The sequence below is a fragment of the Anas acuta genome, chromosome 2 (assembly GCF_963932015.1).
Source record: "Anas acuta chromosome 2, bAnaAcu1.1, whole genome shotgun sequence".
NCBI classification, from domain to species: Eukaryota; Metazoa; Chordata; class Aves; order Anseriformes; family Anatidae; genus Anas; species Anas acuta.
In genome coordinates this window covers 44198633-44217582 of record NC_088980.1, presented here as the reverse complement: position 1 = coordinate 44217582, position 18950 = coordinate 44198633, and the positions used below count along the sequence as shown (strand labels likewise).

The following is an 18950-nucleotide window of genomic DNA, read 5'->3' as shown; positions in this document are numbered from 1 at the left end:
ACGCTTCCTAAGGGGCACGAACCATAAGGGGCACGAACCAAGATTAATACAGGGAATGCTGAAGGTTGGTTAGCAAAGATTTTATGCAAGTTTGCAAAGGGACTCTGTTTATTACATTTTCTTGGCCACTTGGGATGAACAGATGGCTGTTTGTTTCACAGCCCACATCTGCCCAACCCCGTTCATGGAGAAATTCCTGTGAACCTCTGGATTAGGACAGCCAGAGCTGTGTTTTCTTAGAAGCTTAACAAGTCCCTTTGCGATTGCTAGAAACCATAAGCTCTGCTTTCCTGGAGGTTTGTGTCTCATGGTTGAGTGTCTTGCCTCAGTGAAAGAGCCTACAAGAAAATACCAGGCAAACGGGAGATGTAAATGGCTGTCAGGTAGCTTCTTGGTGGAGGAGTCAGAGTTGAGCTTGCTATTTTGACAGTGCTGACAAAATAGCAAGAATTATAACAATGTTATTTTATTCTAGCTGTCTGCTTGTAGATTTCTGAAACTTACCTTGGAGGCCAGTGATGCTCTGCTAAAGAGAAATGAAATCAGCTGGTAGTTCGAAAGTTACCAGGACACACAAATAGCTTCAACTTTTCCCTGTAGGAAAGTAGTTTCTAGATGCTAGACACAGCTTTATTAGCTTTCTATTAAAACTGTCTACAAGCAGTCAGCTGCATCCAGACCATGCACAGAAAGCTTACTGTGACCTACATAGACTTGGAAGGTGAAGCTTTAATGCAGTGACTGCCAAAGAGCCTGTGCCTCTGTGGAATGTAACTCACCATAAGTGCACCAGTTTCTTGTTGACCTTCAGCATCTCTGCAAAACTCATTGCTGCCTCATCATCCAGCTCATTTTTTGTCAGCCTAAGTGGGAGAGAAAACGTTCACTTCAGATGTTATTGTTATTTTTCATCCCCCTGCTTTTCCAGCTCGTCTGAGACTTAGCTTTGGACAGCCAAAGGGGCGTGTGCTGTTCCTGCCCTGAGCAATTTCTAAAGTCTGGACCACAGACATGCTGAAGAGAAGCCCTGGGGTAAAAGGGACAAGAATATTAGAGATCTTCTCTTCTCGGAGCAATGATTTATCTAATGCTATTTTCTCATGATATTAAGGTGAATACAAAGTACGTGAGCTGTGGTGGGAAAAGGTGGAGAGGTAGAGACAGCACTGACGAGGTGCAAAACCTGTGAGGATGAAGAAGTGAGAGAAAATGGGGAAGGAAAGGTGGAGGGAGTAGAAATAAGTACAGACCAGAACTGCAGGTAGCCACAAGGGGAACTGAGAAGCCCAAACTCAATACTGGGCATGACAAAACCAGAGGCAGATGTGTTAAATCACTGCTTTCAGGCAGCAGTCTGCAGAGACAATAATAAGAGACTTCTTATCCCATAAGGCAAAACCCAACCAACCTTTCTAAAGTTAAAGGGTGACATAAAGGACTCAGCATGCACACTGGAAGTGTGGCAGTGCTCCTCCAAGCAGGAAAGCTGATCTGCTCCTCATGCCCACGTTCTTCCAAAGGGCAGCAAGATACAGGGGATGGGAGAAGGGAGAGCAGGAGGAGCAGATGGGATCAGAGGAAGTAAAACCAGGCTGCAGCTTTCTCTGGAGAAGGAAGAAGAGAAGCAGAGCACACTGTTGCTTACCAGAAGATTTTCACGGAGTCGTTGTGCTGCATGGCTTCAGCAATACTTTTCCCTCCCTCTGACGTGATGCCGTTGAACGCGAGACTGTGAAGCAAACAGACACAAAGGCTTCAGAACCAGCCAGCATTACCTGACCCCGCCGCTGCCAAACACTAATGAGTATCCTGGCGTGGTGTGTTTTGACTCTTAAACACAATACCTGCTGTTGTGCAGGGAGAGAGGAGCTTGTAAATGCATGCTTTCCATTACAAACCACAAACATTTCTGAGTCTGCCCTTCGTTCTTTGAATAGACGTCGGCAACATCATCCGGTTAAAACTTACGCTTCAGGCTTTGAGGGTTCAAAAAGCATTTCCATCCTCAGAAGCTAGGCCAGAGCTTGAAAATAGTGCAAGGCCTCGGAGAAAAAAAAAAAAAAGGCAGAAAGGGGATGAAACGGGGCAATGGCACAAATATGTGCTAGTATGAGCCCCTGATAACTTCTGCTGAGACTGTGTACTCTCAGTCCCTCATGACTGGGCCTAAAAATGGCAAATATGCTGACGTGAGCTGATGTAGCAGGCACTATCTTCTCTTACCCTTTGCATCAAGCTACCACAGCAAGCTGGTGCTAGCCGTGCATTCAAATCATGAACCAAGATGAAGCAGTGGAAGATAAGAAGTGAGTCCCAGTGCAAGGACGCTGCAGAGCAGCAGATTCACCCTGCACAGGTGCCAGCAAAGCCTGACTGTGGCTTGCAGTTACCCCTCCTTATTTTTGCAGGCACATTCTGCAGCATATTTGGTCCTGTCCGAGCATCCCAGGTGTAGCCCAGCTCTGATTCAGGCTCAAACTGTTTGCTTTCAAGTCCGATGCACCTGGCTGGATTCTGCAATGAGGGGGAGATGGCTATTTCAGATAGCTTTTAAGTTTAAATGTATCTAGGTCACTGCACCTGCTCGGCTTTGAATTTTTTAAGCCCAGCTATAAGCTGGCAGAAAGGAGGACAGGCCACCAGCTCCGAGATCCCTGGATCTGAAGTGGCAGCAGCAAGCTCTCAGGAGATCCCCAAACTCCCCGAGCGCTGCATTTGTGAAGAAACCGGTGCCATGTGCCACCTTGTGGGGAAACCAAGAAGCCTCATGTGTTTCCTCGCAGAGAGGCCAGTGGAAATGGGAGACAAATAGCAAGGATCACCAAGGCTTCCAAGCGTGGTGGGAAAGCCAGCGCTGCGTCGAGCTGGGCTGGGGTTTTACCTCACGTTTGTTAGCGTGGGGTGGTTCCTCAGGGCCTCTGCGAACGCCTTGGCACCTTCGTCTCCGACGTGATTACCCCACATCCTGGTGAAGACAGGAAACCAGGAGGTATCAGGCGTGTTGCCCTCCTGCCCCTCAGCATCGCGTTCTCTCCTTTTCTCTCCCTTTCCCTCCCCCTACCACCACTTCCCAGGCTTTGAGGCTTGCAAGAAAGCTGGCACGAACCATCCCCACCGAGCCGGGCATGTTCCACTCCCTGCACACCGCGCCATCAGCCTCTCTGACTCACCAGTACCCTCAGGCCACAGCACAGGAGACAGCCTGCTGCAGTGCCAATGCTTTTGGGATCAGCTTGCTGTGCTGGGCAAACCCTCCGCAGCCCTGTACCCTTGTGGGGTCAAGGAGTCTTGTGATCTGTGCAGCAAGCTGCTGTGACACATAGACAAAGCCCTAAATCCTCAGCATTTGCTGTAGGTTTTCCTGCAGTTTTAGGTGTCCCTGCTGCAGTTTTCCTTTACCTGTGGGGCACAGACTGGGTGTAACACAGCTCAAAGTAACGTGGCAAAAGCTGCACAGCTCTGATCGACGTTCAGCAGCAATATCTGGTCAAATCCTTGCCACACAGACCGAGGGCTTTGACAATTCACCGGGTATTCTCAGGCTTGACAGAGCCTCTGCTGAGTTACAATGTTTTTTCACAGATCTCATGTCTTGATGACTCAGAGCTACACTCAGCTTGATGGGTAATTAGTTGGCAGCTCTTAAAATCAATCGAGTTTTGTGGTATCTACACACAGCCACTTCCAGTAAGTTCCCTAGAATTTCCTTCTCAAAAATAAAGCCCAAAATCTGATTGTTCAAACCTGATTTTCACATTTGTTACGGTGGCCAAACAAAAGTTTTAATTCCATGTATTTGAGTATTAGATCCTAAGAAGAACATTTTCCTGCAGAGTGAAAAGAAAAACTGGGATTTGCCAGAGGGAAAATATCAAGCCCTCAAGTCTAGCATCTCTCCTAAGAGGACAGGGATCAAAGGTTTAGAGGACATTAAGACTTCTCTCCAGTAACAGGAGGCTCTCCAGTCCAGGACAGAAGGATGAGGAGGAGTTCCTTTTTATTCTCAGAGCTCACAAATTTATCAGGACTTGGCACAGAGTGTTTGACAACCTTAACCTTGACGCTCAATAACTAGGTACATCGCCAATAGTCATAAAAGCATTTTTTTAAAATAGAAAACGTGGCTGTGCTTCTGCACCAGTTTGGTCTGCAGCTGGAGGGAGAGAGGAAATGGGAGAAGGAGGGAAGGTAAGAATGAAAGAAGAAATCCTAAGGGATTTACAAACGCTTTGCCAAGACCAAGCCCTGAGCATTCCTCCTAAGCGCTGAACTTACCCAATTTCAAACATTGTCTTGCTCTTCTGGATGGCCTGGGCGAGGCACTTCCCTCCTTCGCTAGTTATTTTGTTTGCTCCTATTCTGCACAAAACACGTGAATTGATGAGGTACCTCGCTGACAACACTACGGCTGTCAGAACACCAGCTCATGAAGCAATACAAGCATTTAAGGCTAATTAACTCTGGAGGCTAGTTACGGTTATCAAAGATTAACCTGGAGTAAAAAATCCTGCAGGCATTTGACCTTCGATTAAAGGAAGACATATTTTGTATGTTGGCCCTCCTAATATGACATATTTCTGGGTAGAGTCTTGATTTTGGTGCTCCGTGTGTCAGAAATGAGACTTAGGAATTGGTCCCCAAGACCAGGCTCCCTGCCTGGTTTTTAATCTAACTCATAGCATCAATTGCTGCTGCAGAGTACATGAATTACATGCAGCATGATGCCAGAGGGAGCACAGCATTGCTTGGTAGTGTAGCTCGAGAGAAGATTGCAGCACAGACTAATAATTTTATGTTTTTCTGTTCCGAGCACAGGCTACAGGTGGTGGCACAGGCCAGTCCAGCACTGGTCAGTGGCTGGTGCTGCTGGAACACCTTTCCTTTCCTTGGCTTGTGTGGGAGCATCGCATGGCTGCAGTTCAAGAAAGAGGCAAGTCTCGATTGCATGCACATTACTGTAAAGAGCAAACCAACCCCCCAAACCCTTTGAGCCACTGAATTTACATAAATGAAAACTGGTTTGGTTGACTGACTTCAGGCACACGAATATGCATTCTATTCCAAAACAACCTCTGGGATTACTAGGTAGCCTGACAGAAACTGTCTTCCAACAGTTTTTTTGGTGGAAGTGAGAAGATGAAATAAACAAATCACTGTTAAAGTGGTGAAAAAAATGGAGAGCTCTTGGCCTTCAAAAATCTGCAAGTATTTCAAGTGGGAAGTATGTGGCTTGTGTGGGGTTTCATAGCCAGTTCGTGGCAGAACAAGGCCTAGAACCCAACAACCCCTGGCTGTGGGTTGCTGCCTTCATACCAGCAGCTGGCATTGCTGTGGGTACCTCTATTTTCTGCTGCGGTCATAATTAAACCATTGGTTAATGGTTTACCTTTATGTCAAATCAGTGCTGTGCATGGCCAGACAGTTATGTGGAGAAGTTCCAGGAATTAAAGGGAACAACTTACCAAGTGAATTTGGGTAATTCCAGCATTGAGGTATGACTCCAAAGGCCCAGAAGAGGCTGGGTATAAAGAAGCCTGGTGCTAAATGCAGGTGAATTCACCCATTGCAAGGGCCAGCAAGGTTTGTGCACCATTTAAGCCTCACTCGAGTGTTCAAACTGGATTTAAGTAAAAAGTTTCACCTGCTGCCACTCACTGCTAGACTACTGTAAAAAAAAATACATAAATGCAACCAAAATAATATTTTACTTGCAACAGGATTTTTGCCTTTTTTCACTCTACCTCGCTTTTCAAGTTGCTTTACCTTAATTATGATGCTGTACAAGTATAAAAGAAAAAAAAAAAAAGCCCAACTTACTTAACATATTCAAGGCTTGAGCACTCCTCAATGAGTTTCGCAACATATTTGGCTCCAACATCAGTGATTTGATTGTTGTATAAGCTTAAAGAAAAATCACATTGGCAAAAATGGGTTATTCCTGCTGTTACTTTAATATTTACAACCTGGATGTTTTATAAAGCACATAGAGCATCAATCTTTTTTGTACACATGCACAATTGCTTGTATTTCTATTTTGATACGCAGTTAATATTGTGAAGGGCTAGATATAAAATACAAGAAACCAGGCTGTAAATCATGGGAAAATATGTATATAATTTTTTAAATGCACGGTCTCCTCAAGCAAACAAATCTTCCCTTTATTCCTGTGTCAGTACGGAAATAACACCGCATAAGTCTGAAGAAAAAGAAAACACCAGCAGAATGTATTTTCATTTTTTAAAATGTCATAAAATCCCCTTGCAAATATTACTGAAGATCAGATACCTGAGCAGATGTACTTACAGTAAGGCCCTGGAACAAGGAGGTAATTCTTGGTATCCATGCTCACTTCTCAAAAAATCATTTTCATTTAGCCTCTTAACCCAGAGTGGGAAGCCAGAGCTAACATGCCTACCAGCTTTAACTTGATTAAGAATTAAAGTTTTTAAAAAAATGCTACTTTATATGTTAAAAAAGGAGGTGTCTTTGGTTCCCACCCCACCAATGCTGTGTCAGCACTGCAGTTTTATTTTCTAGCATCAATACCTCGTGCTTTGCTCCCAGTTGGTACGTACCCCAAGAAAGTCACAATTTTGTACTTGGAGAGTTCTTCGTATAATATCCTTACTCCATGATCTGTAATTTGATTTACACTGAGCCTGGGATGAGAGGAAAGAGAAGAGAGTTTCAATCAACAGGGATTACATGTGTTCATCCCCCATGAGTTAAGGGATGACTGGAGGTCTGTGCAGTCCCCTCTGACATTTCAATAGGTTCTTAAAGCAATAATCAAATAGGTTCTATTAAAATCAATTAAGGGAGATGTGAACTCAGTTTTACATGGTTCACTTCAGAAACAAAAGAAAACAAAAAGCCCCCAAACACCAAGGCGGTGTTCTGGAAGCTGCCCATAGGCCTGAAAACCATAAAATGCAGTAAGTCAGAAACCAGAGAAAAACACCTCATCTTCTTCCCGCGCTTAGTGATTGCAGAAATTCCCCTTGACGCAAGCAACAACAAGCTTTCCAGACCACTCTTGCAACCTTCTCTCTGGGTACCTAGTTAAAGCCAGGCGTCTTGAAAGGCACAGCACTTTCAGGCTCCACTGACTAAAGGTTGTGAAAAGCTCTGGCCAGGAAATGGAAGTGCAGTCCCAGAGGCATGCTAGGTGTTCCCAATTTATTGGCCCAATTACACGCAAAACAAATCAATGTCAGTCACTCACAGAATGAAAATATATGTATTTTTTTTAAATTCCTGAAGCTTTTTCACTGTCCACAGAGCAAAGCCAAGCAAGAGTCATAAATCCATTTGTTAAAAATAAAATAAAATCTCGTGAGGCTGAAGGAGCTTCAAAAAATAAATACTTGAAGTTCCTGCTTTTCTGCACCTGACTATTTGGACAAATAAGGTCTGGCTGCATTACACAACCTCAGCAGGTGGAACAACGTGGCCTGTGATGTTAGAGGTGGAATGAGTTTGCCCCGATCACACCAGCTCATGTCCTCCCTCCACATCACCTCAGGGAAATCCCACAACTAACACTTCAGCCACCTCCTTTCATGAAGTACTGCATGTTAGCTTTTGTTCTGTGAAAGCCAGACACCTTGGCAGGATGTAAAAGCAAGACATTCGCAGCATTTGGTCATGGGTTACTGTGAATGGCAGATTTGCTCTCACCCTTTACGTCCAAGGACAGAGACGGGCTCAGGCAATCTTCAGATAGAGGAGGAAGAATTTCTGTTTCCTTTCATCTCCCTTAAGCACTTTCTCCCATAAAAATCCTTTTCTGAGAACAAAAGTTTGTGATAGACCTACCTAAACCTAGAGATGTAAACAGTCCTGGTTTCTAAGGACTTCTTACCACCTTTTCTGTTTGAGTTTCCAAATACACTCACCCCTGCTCCTGCCACTGACTGAACAAATATTTCATGAGACCTGAAAGTGGCAGAGCTGGGGGTAGTCAAACCTCTAATCCAAATCATGCTGCGTGGGGCTATTTCCAGGCTTTGATTTCTGCTTTGAAGGCCAACTGCACTTTAATTTCCAGCAGCAGTGAGAATTCTGTTTCTCCACTTTCAGGATGAACTCCTCCAGCCCCACTGCCAATGGAATGAAGGCTAAGGAGGAACCAGCTCATACAAACTCCTACCTGATCACGGCAAGCTTGCTGAAACAGGGCAGCAGCTGCTTTATTCCATAGTCGTTGATGTTGTTGTTGTCCAGATCCAGAGCCAGGCGCTTCTGGAGGTGGTGCACGACAAAGGAAATGGCGCTGCAGTCAGCGGAGTAGGCATTGCAGTACGTCAGCTTGATGTAGTTGGCGTGCATGCGTTTGGCAGCCAGCTTCCCCACCTTCTCGCTCTGAGTCTCATAAAGGCACCTCAGCATCCAAACAAAGTTTGGCTGCACCTGAATCTGATTGTAGTTTAGGAGCCTGGAGCGAGTGAGGCCCTTCAGGTGGGATTTCATGCTCTCCCCAAGGTAGGTGATGAGGGTCTTTCTCTTCCTCTTAATGACCGCAGGCAAAACTAAATGCCTGAAGAGCTTCTGCTTGGATCTGGAAAGCAGGCCACAGAGAAAAAGGTTGGTAAAATGGAAGTGCTCGTTGTTTCGGAAAGGATCCTCCCCCGCCAGGTGTTTCTTCAGCCAAGGGATGTGAAGGCAAGAAGGCTGGGCAGTCTCCGTGGAAGAGCATTCGTTGAAAAACTGCAGTATCTCCTTGGTGCCCACTCTCTCTTCGATAACCAGGAACAAAGCTGTGAAAAAAGACTGAAGGGTTAAGTGCAAGAACTCATAAGTGGACTGACTGTCACAGCCGGTATAACCTTTGACTGTCCTGAGAAAACCCAGCTGCAAATCTTCTTCAGAGATGTTTGCTGCTGTGACCTCCTCCTGCTCGAAGATGAAGAAGGAGTTTCCCATCCCTCTGTAGGCAATTTTACCCAAGGCCAGCAGGGTTTCCTTTCTTGCCTTGAACATCTCTGCTTGACTCCGGGTGTTGCTCTTCAGCAAACTTGTTTTCAGAGACCGGTTCAGGTGGACCTCAATCATGAGCAGAAACACGTCTGTCAACGTAACAGAACAGTCTGGCAGTTCGTGGCTGTCATACATGGAGCGGAAGTGTTCGTAGCATTTAAAGATAATCCAGCAAAATAAAGGCACCGAGCACAAACTGCAGAGATTGGGGTTGGCTTCCAGCTGGTTCAACACCAGTGCTCGCTGCCCCTCATCTTTGAAAAACATGGCAGTGTATTCCTTCAGGTTACTGCTGGAGAAGCCACGGAGCAAGACTTTCTTCCTAATGATGTTCCTTTGGATCTCAGTTCCCGTCCGTGCCGTAAGAACTTTCTTGGATCCCTTCAGCAGCTTTCCTCGGAGCAGGCTTACCAGCAGCACCAGCGGGTGGGTGGGCTCGTCGGGTGAACACATCTCGGGAACGCTGCTGAGATCAAACTTGGAATAGATCTCATCAAAGCCATCGAAGGTGAAAAGAACCGTATGAGGGAACTGCAAGATGTGACGGAACACCTCCGCGGGGTCCTGGTCTGGGTAGCAATTATATTTGAAGAGCAAGTCTTTCAAACACACGGCTTCGTCTTCCTTAAAGCAACTAAACATCCTACATCGGAAACGGAAGAAAAATTTGGCCCCTATGTCCAACTGCTTCCTGGCCCACAGGCTTTGTATCTTCTGCAGCAAGATCGATTTTCCAATTCCTGCATCGCCGAAGACATAAATCGTTTCTCCGTCTTCATTAATTAGCCCGACTGCATCGTCAAAAAGGGCTTCTAATTGACACACTTCACCTAGGCTCTCGTTGGTGAAACTGACCAGCTCCATAACGCTGTTAGAGTAAGTTTCTTCAAGCAGCATCTCTTCCCTCCGAGCATACGACATAACAAACTTGGAGTCTCGTCCCAGCTCATATCTGAGTTTCTGGCAATACCTGCTAACTGAAAAGACAGGGAAGTGTTATTAAAAAGCCCGTTGTATATGATCACCTGCCTTGGTGGGAACTGTGAGGGGCAATAAGTTAAAATAATTCTTCTGTAAAATCAGTTCTCTGGCAGATTGCTGCTATGGATTTGGGCCACCATCATTAGTCTCTTGGAAAAATCAGAGATTTGCTAATGAACTTGCTAATGAAAGAGGTAATGAGTTAAGTCACCATCTCCTGAAAACCAGTACTGACTCCAAGACGCTGCACTGCATTAAGAGGCTTCCGTCTTTCAGCTGAGACTCAAAGTCAAGCCCTTGAACCTTTGTTAAAGATTTGTCTCTGCAAAGGCAGGGGGTTTTGGTCACAGGTTAGTTTTGGCATCTGCCTTTTCCCTCTATTTATATTCTACCTGTTACTTCTATCAGGCAGGTGGTCATTCTTCCCTAACTTGTTTGGTAATTTTTATTATTGCAAACAGAAAGCATGTCCTTTAGAAAGCAGGCATCTCAAAAGATCTTTTTTAGGCTTTGTTAGGACACATAAAATTAAAATTGTGCAGTGTTGAACTGGGTTTTTATTGCAAGAGAAGCTTTACTGCTGATGGAGGCAAAGTCATTCTTGTATTTATACACAGTGGGGCAGACCTAACGAAAGGGATATGGATGCACGGCCTTACCTGGATCTGTATTTACCACAGGTCTGCTACAAATATTCTCCGAAGGCTCATAAGCTATTTCATCCAGCCAAGGCTGAAGTTCATAGTAAGCATCAGTGACTTTCTGTAGGACACGGATGAAATATTCCGAAACTTCTTCTCCCTTGCTTTGGACCAAGTCTAGGATTTTGCGAACCTGAAGAAACAACACATGGAAGATTGTTGATGCATAGTGATGACTGTTGTACTGCTGGGCTGCTTTAGAATCCCTTTTGGACTGGGACAAGAGCCTGAAGTCAAAACTGGTGCTTAAAGAACTTGAATTCAAAATCTAGCTCTGAATTTCAACCATCAAAACCCTCACTTTCTGTCTGTATTGGGATGTTGCAAGAAAGTCAGCTCTGCAGATTAAGGTCCCAACTTTTAGCTAAATCATATGCTAAAAAAAAAAAACAACAAACAACGTGGATAAATACTTCTCCTCAACACGGAAAGTAAAGCTCAGCCTGGCTGAGTATATTTTAAATCCTAGGCTGGTTAAAACAAAAAAGATGGAGGGGTTTTCTCAGTGCCCTAAATTAATTTTTCTTATTTGTAGATATTCCGGTCACTTTTAGATTTACCTCTGGATCCTGCTAGATCCAGAGTGGGGCAGGCAGAATCTCTCTCTGGATCTTAATGCAGATCCAAAAAACCTGCAATTCTTTCTTTTAGCACAGCAACTAACTACAGCAAGATTATCTCTGTACAATTTACTTGTTGCCTGCAACTGTTACTGAAGCTAATGGCTACCAAAGAGTATCTGGAGCAGCTCAAGGTGAATCCTTCCAAAGGCAAACCAGAGCCTGATCTCTGTGCAACCAGCACAAGGCAACCCCACTACCAAACCCTCCGCAGGACAGAGCAATCTTTTTGGGGCTCAGTTTGAATGTCTGGATCTTCTTCTTGCTGAGAATTGATTAGGGAGGTATTGGGGAGGCATTGGGGAGGCAAGGACAATCCCCACACATGGACTGTATATCTCGAAACAAGACACTGAAACTCATGATAAGGAAGCGGCAGACGGACAGAGAAACAAACGTAAGGACTATAAATCTCAAAACTGGACATTGGAATTCATTATAAAGATACAACAAACGGAAGAATTGGCAACAACCAGCTCTCGCAATTAAGAAACATGCCAATTCAGCAGATTCCTGACCAAAGGTGAAAAGTACACTGTGAGGAAGACTCGGGGTCTTCCTCCCAGAGACCCCTGCCCACGTCCCAAAGACCCCTGCCCACAATTCTTGGAAGGCTCTACGCAGGCGCAAGGTGCCAAAAGGCTAATTAGCATGAGAAGCGAGGGAAGGCGGGGATAGGTAATGCATATGTATAGGTGCTTGTAGAATATTGATAGATTGATTGTATAAATTCAAGACTGCTTTTTGCTTTGGGTATGCACGATAGGTGGAGAGATCCCCCGTGCATCCAGCGCTGCAATAAAGAATATACCACTTAAAGGAATTTCGGTTTCGATCTTTGAATCAATCTGGCACCCCAGATGGGACGACCTCTCTGCCGGACCGCAGGACCCGCTGGGGACAGGACTCCCTAGGGTACCCCCGGGATTTCCCGGAGGGACTCCTCGACTCACCGGATCACTGCGGAGGCAGACAAGGACCCCATCATTGTAAGTGAGTATATTCTTTATTCTGGTTTGGTTTTCTGGTAGACCGGTCGTCTGGGACTGTCCAGTAAGTCGGAAGGTGACTTCTGCAGGACAGTATTGGGTATATACTTTGTGGTTAGTACCACAAGTATATCTGGGGACCTTGGGGTCCATCTGTATCTGGAACTGTCTGTAAGTCAGAAGGTGATCTTCTGCGAGGCAGCGTTTGGTATATACTTTGTGGTAAGCACCATAAGTATATTTGGGGACCTTAAGGAAAGAGCTCGCTTTAAGGTCCATCTGGAATTGTGTTGTCTATTTCGGTTTTCTGACTCATGGAGTATGGTATTTAACTTTGGTTATTGTTACTGTGATTTTGGCTATTTTTCTGGTGGTAATAGTAGGTTCGTGGCATTGTTATAAGAGAGATATCGTTACGGTGTTACACAGTTCGGTTTTCTGACTTATTGCATGTGGAATTTGACTCTGACTATTGTTATTGTGATTTTAGCAATATTGCTGGTAATAGTAGCTTTGTGACATCGCTACTGAAAGATATTGCGTGCCTGTAATTTTGTGAGTGATACATTTTTGTGATACACTTTTGTAAGTAACACGTGTATTCTGAAAGTGTAAACTGGAAAATGGGGGGGCGAGTAAGCAGTGAAATTCCTAAGAAAAGTGTGCTGGGTTGTATTTTGAGTCATTGGAAGGATATAGGGGGGGCTCCGGGTGGAAGTGAAAATAAGAAAACCCTGATAAAATATTGTAATCAGTGGTGGCCCCTTTATAAATTACAAGAAGGGGAAAAATGGCCCAAAAATGGGACCTTGAATTACAACACGCTATTGCAATTAATGTTATTCTTAAGGAGGGAAGGGAAATGGGATGAAGTTTCATATGCGGATATGTTTTTTTACTCTAAGAAACCACCCAGAATGGCAGAAGGAGTGTGGCATTAATTTGGCCCCACAAGACCCTTTGATTTTATCGATAGAAAAGGATATGAGAAGGGATGGAGTGGGGAAATTAAAGAGGTGTTGTTCAGCATGTAGCATTGGGCAGAGGTGTTTAAAATTAAATGAGCCAGAAGAAAGGATGGAAGATTATGTTTTACCACCTATAAATGGTGATGTAGGTGCTGGAATAGAAGTTGAAGGCGCTGGAAATGACATAGACTCTAAGGGGTTTACTCCGATAACTGCTCGTACACGAAGTAAAATAAGACCAATAATCCAAGCCCCTCTGCGTCAGGCTATGGGAGCTAATGGACCTGCTAGAATTAAAGTACCCTTCACAACTAATGAACTAGATGCCTGGAAGGAGGCGGTGAAAGGGTATCGAGATGATCCAGAGGTGGTGGCTAAAAGATTTGAATTGATTGTGAAAAACTTAGACCCGGATTGGAAGGATATAGAGATAATGCTGGCTGCATTATCAGAAACCGAGAAACAGCTAATAGTTAAAACTGCTAGAACGCAGGTACAAATCCAGGTAGCCTCGGGAGCCCTGCCCGGCACAGTGGAAGTACATGTGCCTAGGGCAGACCCCAATTGGGATTATAATGATGAGAATGATTATAAAATGCTAAAAAGATATCAAGAATGGATTAGGATTGCTTTAGAAAATGCAATACCTAAATCTGTGAATTGGTCAAGACTATATACAATAAAACAGGGGACCTCAGAAACCCCATCCGAATTTCTTGAAAGGCTGAGGGCAGCAATGCAGAAGTTTACCACTATAGACCCTTCCTCTGAGGGGGGTAAACTTCAATTAGTATCTCTGTTTTTGGGTCAATCGGCGGAAGATATTAGACGAAAACTTCAGAAAATGAAAGAACCAGACATAAGGGATTTGGAAAGATTAGTAGAAGAAGCCTGGAGAGTGTTTAGAAATCGTGAGGGGAATGAAAGGCAAAAGTTAGGTGAGACGATTGCAGCAGCCACTGTGACAGCCCTGCGAAAGCAGGAAGAATCTTTTCGAGGCAGGAGAAGGGGGGGGAAGGTAATTCGACTCCCCTTGCGGGCTGAACAGTGTGCCTTTTGTAAAGAGATAGGACACTGGAAAAGGGAATGCCCGAAGCGGCAAGAGGAAAATAAGCTATTAATGGCTACAAAACAATGAAGGAGACCGGGGGACTCTACCCTAGCAGATCCACTGGTTAAAATTAAGCTAGGGAAATTGGGTCGGGAAGTAGAATTTTTAGTAGATACAGGAGCTACATATTCAGTGTTAAATCAGAAGTTGATGCCAGAAGATAAAGATTTTGTGACAGTGGTGGGGGCAACGGGTAGGCACGAAAAAGCTTTCTTTTTAAAGCCATTAGAATATGAATTGGGGAAGCAAATGGGAATACATAGGTTTTTGTATTTGCCGGGATCTCCTAGATCTTTATTGGGACGGGATTTATTAGAGCAATTAGAAGCTGAAATTGTTTTTGAAAAGGGAAGGGTAGAGTTAAGAGTAAAAGAAGACCGACTTATAAGTGCACTAAGTTTGGTATTGATCCAAACTGATTCTTTTAATGAAACCCTTCCGGAAATCCAGGATCAGGTTTATCCAGGGGTGTGGGAATCTGATGTCCCTGGGAAAGCAAAGAATGCTGCACCAATAGTGGTAAAATTAAAACCAGGAGAGAAGCCAGTAAAGGTTAAGCAGTACCCCCTTAGAATAGAAGATAGAAGAGGAATAAAAGATACAATATATAAGTTTTTGAAATATGGGTTACTGGTCGAGTGTGAATCAGAATATAATACTCCCATCTTACCAATTAAGAAACCGGATGGGAAGAGTTATAGGTTAGTACAGGACTTGAGAGCAATAAACAGGATCACTGAAGACATACACCCTGTGGTAGCAAACCCTTATACGCTATTGACCAAGTTAAGGGACGAGTTGGTCTGGTTTACCGTACTGGATTTAAAGGATGCCTTCTTTTGTTTAACCTTGGCCCCAGAAAGCCGAAACCTCTTTGCCTTTGAATGGGAAAATCCTGACTCAGGACGAAAAGTCCAGTTGACATGGACAGTGCTTCCTCAGGGGTTTAAAAATAGCCCTACGATTTTTGGTAATCAACTTGCAAAGGAACTTGAATCCTGGGAAGCCCCCAATTCTGCAGGGGTCCTGCTGCAATATGTTGATGATCTCTTGATTGCTACCGAAGACAGGGGAAGCTGCATACAGTGGACGGTGAGCCTCCTTAATTTCCTAGGAATGAATGGATATCGGGTTTCACAACAGAAGGCACAGTTGGTTCAAACCCACGTGACGTACCTAGGATTTGAGATCTCAGGAGGACAACGTGAACTGGGGACGGAACGCAAGGAAGCAATCTGTCGTACCCCAGAACCACAGACTGTTAAAGAATTACGAACTTTCCTAGGAATGACAGGTTGGTGCAGATTATGGATCAACAATTATGGATTAATTGTAAGGCCTTTGTATGATTTAATTAAAGATAACTGCATAAGACTAATATGGACAGGAGAAGCCCGAGCAGCCTTTAAGAAGCTTAAGATGGAGTTGATGCGAGCCCCAGCTCTTGGTTTACCAGATTTGTCTAAACCCTTTTGGTTATACTCCTATGAAAGACAGGGTATGGCCTTAGGGGTACTAGCACAAAAGTTGGGACCTTACAAAAGGGCAGTGGCTTATTTCTCTAAACAATTGGATGAAGTAAGTAAAGGATGGCCAGGCTGCCTGCGAGCAGTGGCAGCCGTAATTATGAATATACAAGAAGCCCGGAAATTTACAATGGGGCAGAAGATAACAGTGTTTGTCTCACACACTGTGTCAGCAGTTTTAGAACAAAAGGGGGCTCATTGGTTATCTCCTCAGAGATTTTTGAAATATCAAGCAATATTGGTAGAACAGGACGATGTGGAAATTGTGATAACTAATATTGTGAATCCAGCCTCTTTTCTTAGTGATGCTCCGGCGGAACCTGTGATTCACGATTGTTTAGAAACTATGGAGACTGTGTATTCCAGCCGACCAGACCTTAAGGAGGAGCCCATGGAAGATGCGGAAGAAACTTGGTTCACGGATGGGAGCAGTTTTGTTACACAAGGACAACGTAAAGCTGGATATGCTATAACAACTACTCAGCAGGTAATTGAGTCTAAGCCTTTACCCCCTGGAACATCAGCTCAAAAGGCGGAGATAGTTGCTCTCACGAGAGCATTGGAACTGGCAGCTGGAAAAAGGGTAAATATTTGGACAGATTCTAAATATGCATTCGGCGTGGTACATGCTCATGGAGCGATTTGGAAAGAACGTGGATTACTGACTGCTCAGGGAAAACAGATAAAACATGCTGAAGAAATTTTAAAATTGTTAGAGGCTGTAAAACAACCAGAAAAAGTGGCTATTATGCATTGCCGAGGGCATCAAAGAGGATCCACCGACTTTGAGATTGGGAACAGATTGGCTGATAAAGAGGCAAGAAGGGCGGCGGAAAGAGGCCAAGTGGAAGTGCTTGCTTTAATACCAGACGGTAAAATTCAGGCATTAGAGAAAGGACAGGCTCCTAAATATTCAAAAGAAGATTTAAAGTTGATCGAGGATCTAAAAGGGAAGCTGAATGTTGATGGGTGGGCTCATTTGAAGGACAACAGGGTTGTTATGCCCTCTAATTTGGTGTGGCCTATGGTTTTGGGGGAACACAATAAAACCCATTGGGGAGCCGATGCCCTGTATAAACTATTAAATCGAGTCTTGGTAGCAAGAAATCTGTATACCACAATAAGGCAGGTAACCCAACAATGTGACACCTGTATGCGTCATAATCCCAATACAGGAAATAGGGTGACATTTGGTGTCATTGATAAAGGGAACTATCCTGGGCAGCATTGGCAAATTGATTTCTCGGAACTACCAAGAAAAGGGGGGTATCGGTACCTATTAGTTTTAACAGATACCTTCTCGGGATGGCCCGAGGTCTTCCCTTGCAGAACTAATAAGGCTAAGGAGGTAATTAAGGCATTATTGAATGAAATAATACCCCGATTCGGGATCCCAGCAACCATTTCCTCAGATAGAGGCTCGCATTTTGGTGCAAAGATTGTTCAGCGAATAAGCCAGGCTTTAGGGATAGATTGGCATCTTCACACTCCTTATAGACCACAGGCAAGTGGACAGGTAGAAAAAATGAACCATTTAATTAAACAACAAATAGCTAAAATCGGACAAGAGGCTAATTTGTCATGGCCTCAATCCCTCCCTTTAGCATTACTCAGAATTAGAGTTAAACCTAGAGTAAAAGAGAATTTGAGCCCCTTTGAAATTTTATATGGAAGGCCATATCAATTTCTATTTAGTGGGGAGGATCTAACGCAGCTGGGATCAGAATATTTATATACTTATATAACTGAACTTCAAAAACAATTAAATAAAGTACATAAATTTGTGTTAGGGACCAGAGCTAGAGGGCTGGATCAACCAATCCACCCCTTTAAGCCTGGGGACTATGTATATATAAAGACTTTTTCAGGACAACCCCTAGAGGAAAAATGGAATGGACCGTATCAAGTGTTGCTGACAACTCACACTGCTATCAAGATTAGAGAACAAGCTGCTTGGATCCACTATTCCCGAGTGAAGAAGGCTCCAGGAGCTCCTTGGAAAGTAACACCAGGTGACAATGAACTGAAACTAAAGCTTAGTCGATCAAAATGAGGACATTAAGGTTGAGAGTATTTGGTAATATGGTTGGCAGAAGATTTGTTCAGAGAATTGTTTTGTTTTTATGGCTTATATTTGTAATTGTGATTCAAGAAGGTGCCTCTGTGACAATAGAGAATGGTGGGTGGCCTTGGACTGAAGCCGTAACAACAGAGGATAAGAATCTTAATGGAAGGTTATCAGTCATGGTCATCTGGCGAACAAATGTTAACTATTTATATAAACCATCAGAATGGCAAAAATTAGGGGAAGGGTGGACACACCAAAGAACCATAGGAGATGAAATTAAAATAGGGTGTCAAATGTTTAATGGAACGACTGACGAGAAAGCAACGGGGATTCTGGTTAAACCGATTTCCAAAAATGGACAACAAGAGGGTTGTATTCGCCCAGGTAAATTGGATTGCTGGTATAATTTTACATTAACAGAGAATGTAGAAATCAGCTGTTTTTGGAATAATAATAATGGCCAACAGTCCAAAGTCAATAATGGTGAGGGCCTCATGTTAAATTTTACAATATATGCGGCACTTCCTACAACAGTGAGACCCTCTACAACCCACACCCCACCTCTAATCAAACTGGAACCCAAAATTTATGAAACTGGCCCATATGTAGTAAGGAACACGGGCCAACAGCAATTGTTATTTAATCCAGAATGGTCACTCAAGCGTGTTGAGTTGCTAATACAAATCAACATCTCAGCAGTTCAACCAGCCTGTTCTCCTTTCTTAAGAACATCATTTGAAGACTGGACAATATGGTCACAGAAGCAAGTGCACTTCAGGGGCAGGACACGAAGAGACTTAACTGGAATGCTAGGAACAGGGTTAGGAATTTTAAATGGAATTGATTCAGAAATATTAATGAATAAGCTAGCCACAGCAACAAGTGATTTGACAAAATTAAAACAACCCTTGCAATCATCCTTATTGGCATTGGGAACTAGCCAATGGCAAGTTTCAAAGGTGTTACCGAAATGGGAAAATGCGGAAGACCAAGACCACAAACTAATA

At 43.9% G+C, this 18950-nt stretch overlaps 1 protein-coding gene across 7 annotated transcripts in view; it reads right to left on the bottom strand.

Moving 5' to 3' along the window:
- Positions 1 to 18950, bottom strand: part of NOD1 (nucleotide binding oligomerization domain containing 1) — a 38450-nt gene that overhangs the window by 11415 nt on the left and 8085 nt on the right. For 4 of the 7 annotated variants that reach the window (XM_068674511.1, XM_068674510.1, XM_068674508.1 and 1 more), the window contains 8 exons: positions 10620 to 10794; positions 8153 to 9956; positions 6576 to 6659; positions 5818 to 5901; positions 4276 to 4359; positions 2882 to 2965; positions 1646 to 1729; positions 780 to 863 (listed from right to left, as the gene is read on the bottom strand). In XM_068674511.1, coding sequence (XP_068530612.1) covers positions 780 to 863; positions 1646 to 1729; positions 2882 to 2965; positions 4276 to 4359; positions 5818 to 5901; positions 6576 to 6659; positions 8153 to 9956; positions 10620 to 10794 — 2483 coding nt within the window. Of the gene's footprint in view, positions 1 to 779; positions 864 to 1645; positions 1730 to 2881; positions 2966 to 4275; positions 4360 to 5039; positions 5666 to 5817; positions 5902 to 6575; positions 6660 to 8152; positions 9957 to 10619; positions 10795 to 18950 lie in introns of those variants that run through there. The other 3 variants (XM_068674512.1, XR_011093960.1, XM_068674513.1) reach the window with 3 other exon arrangements.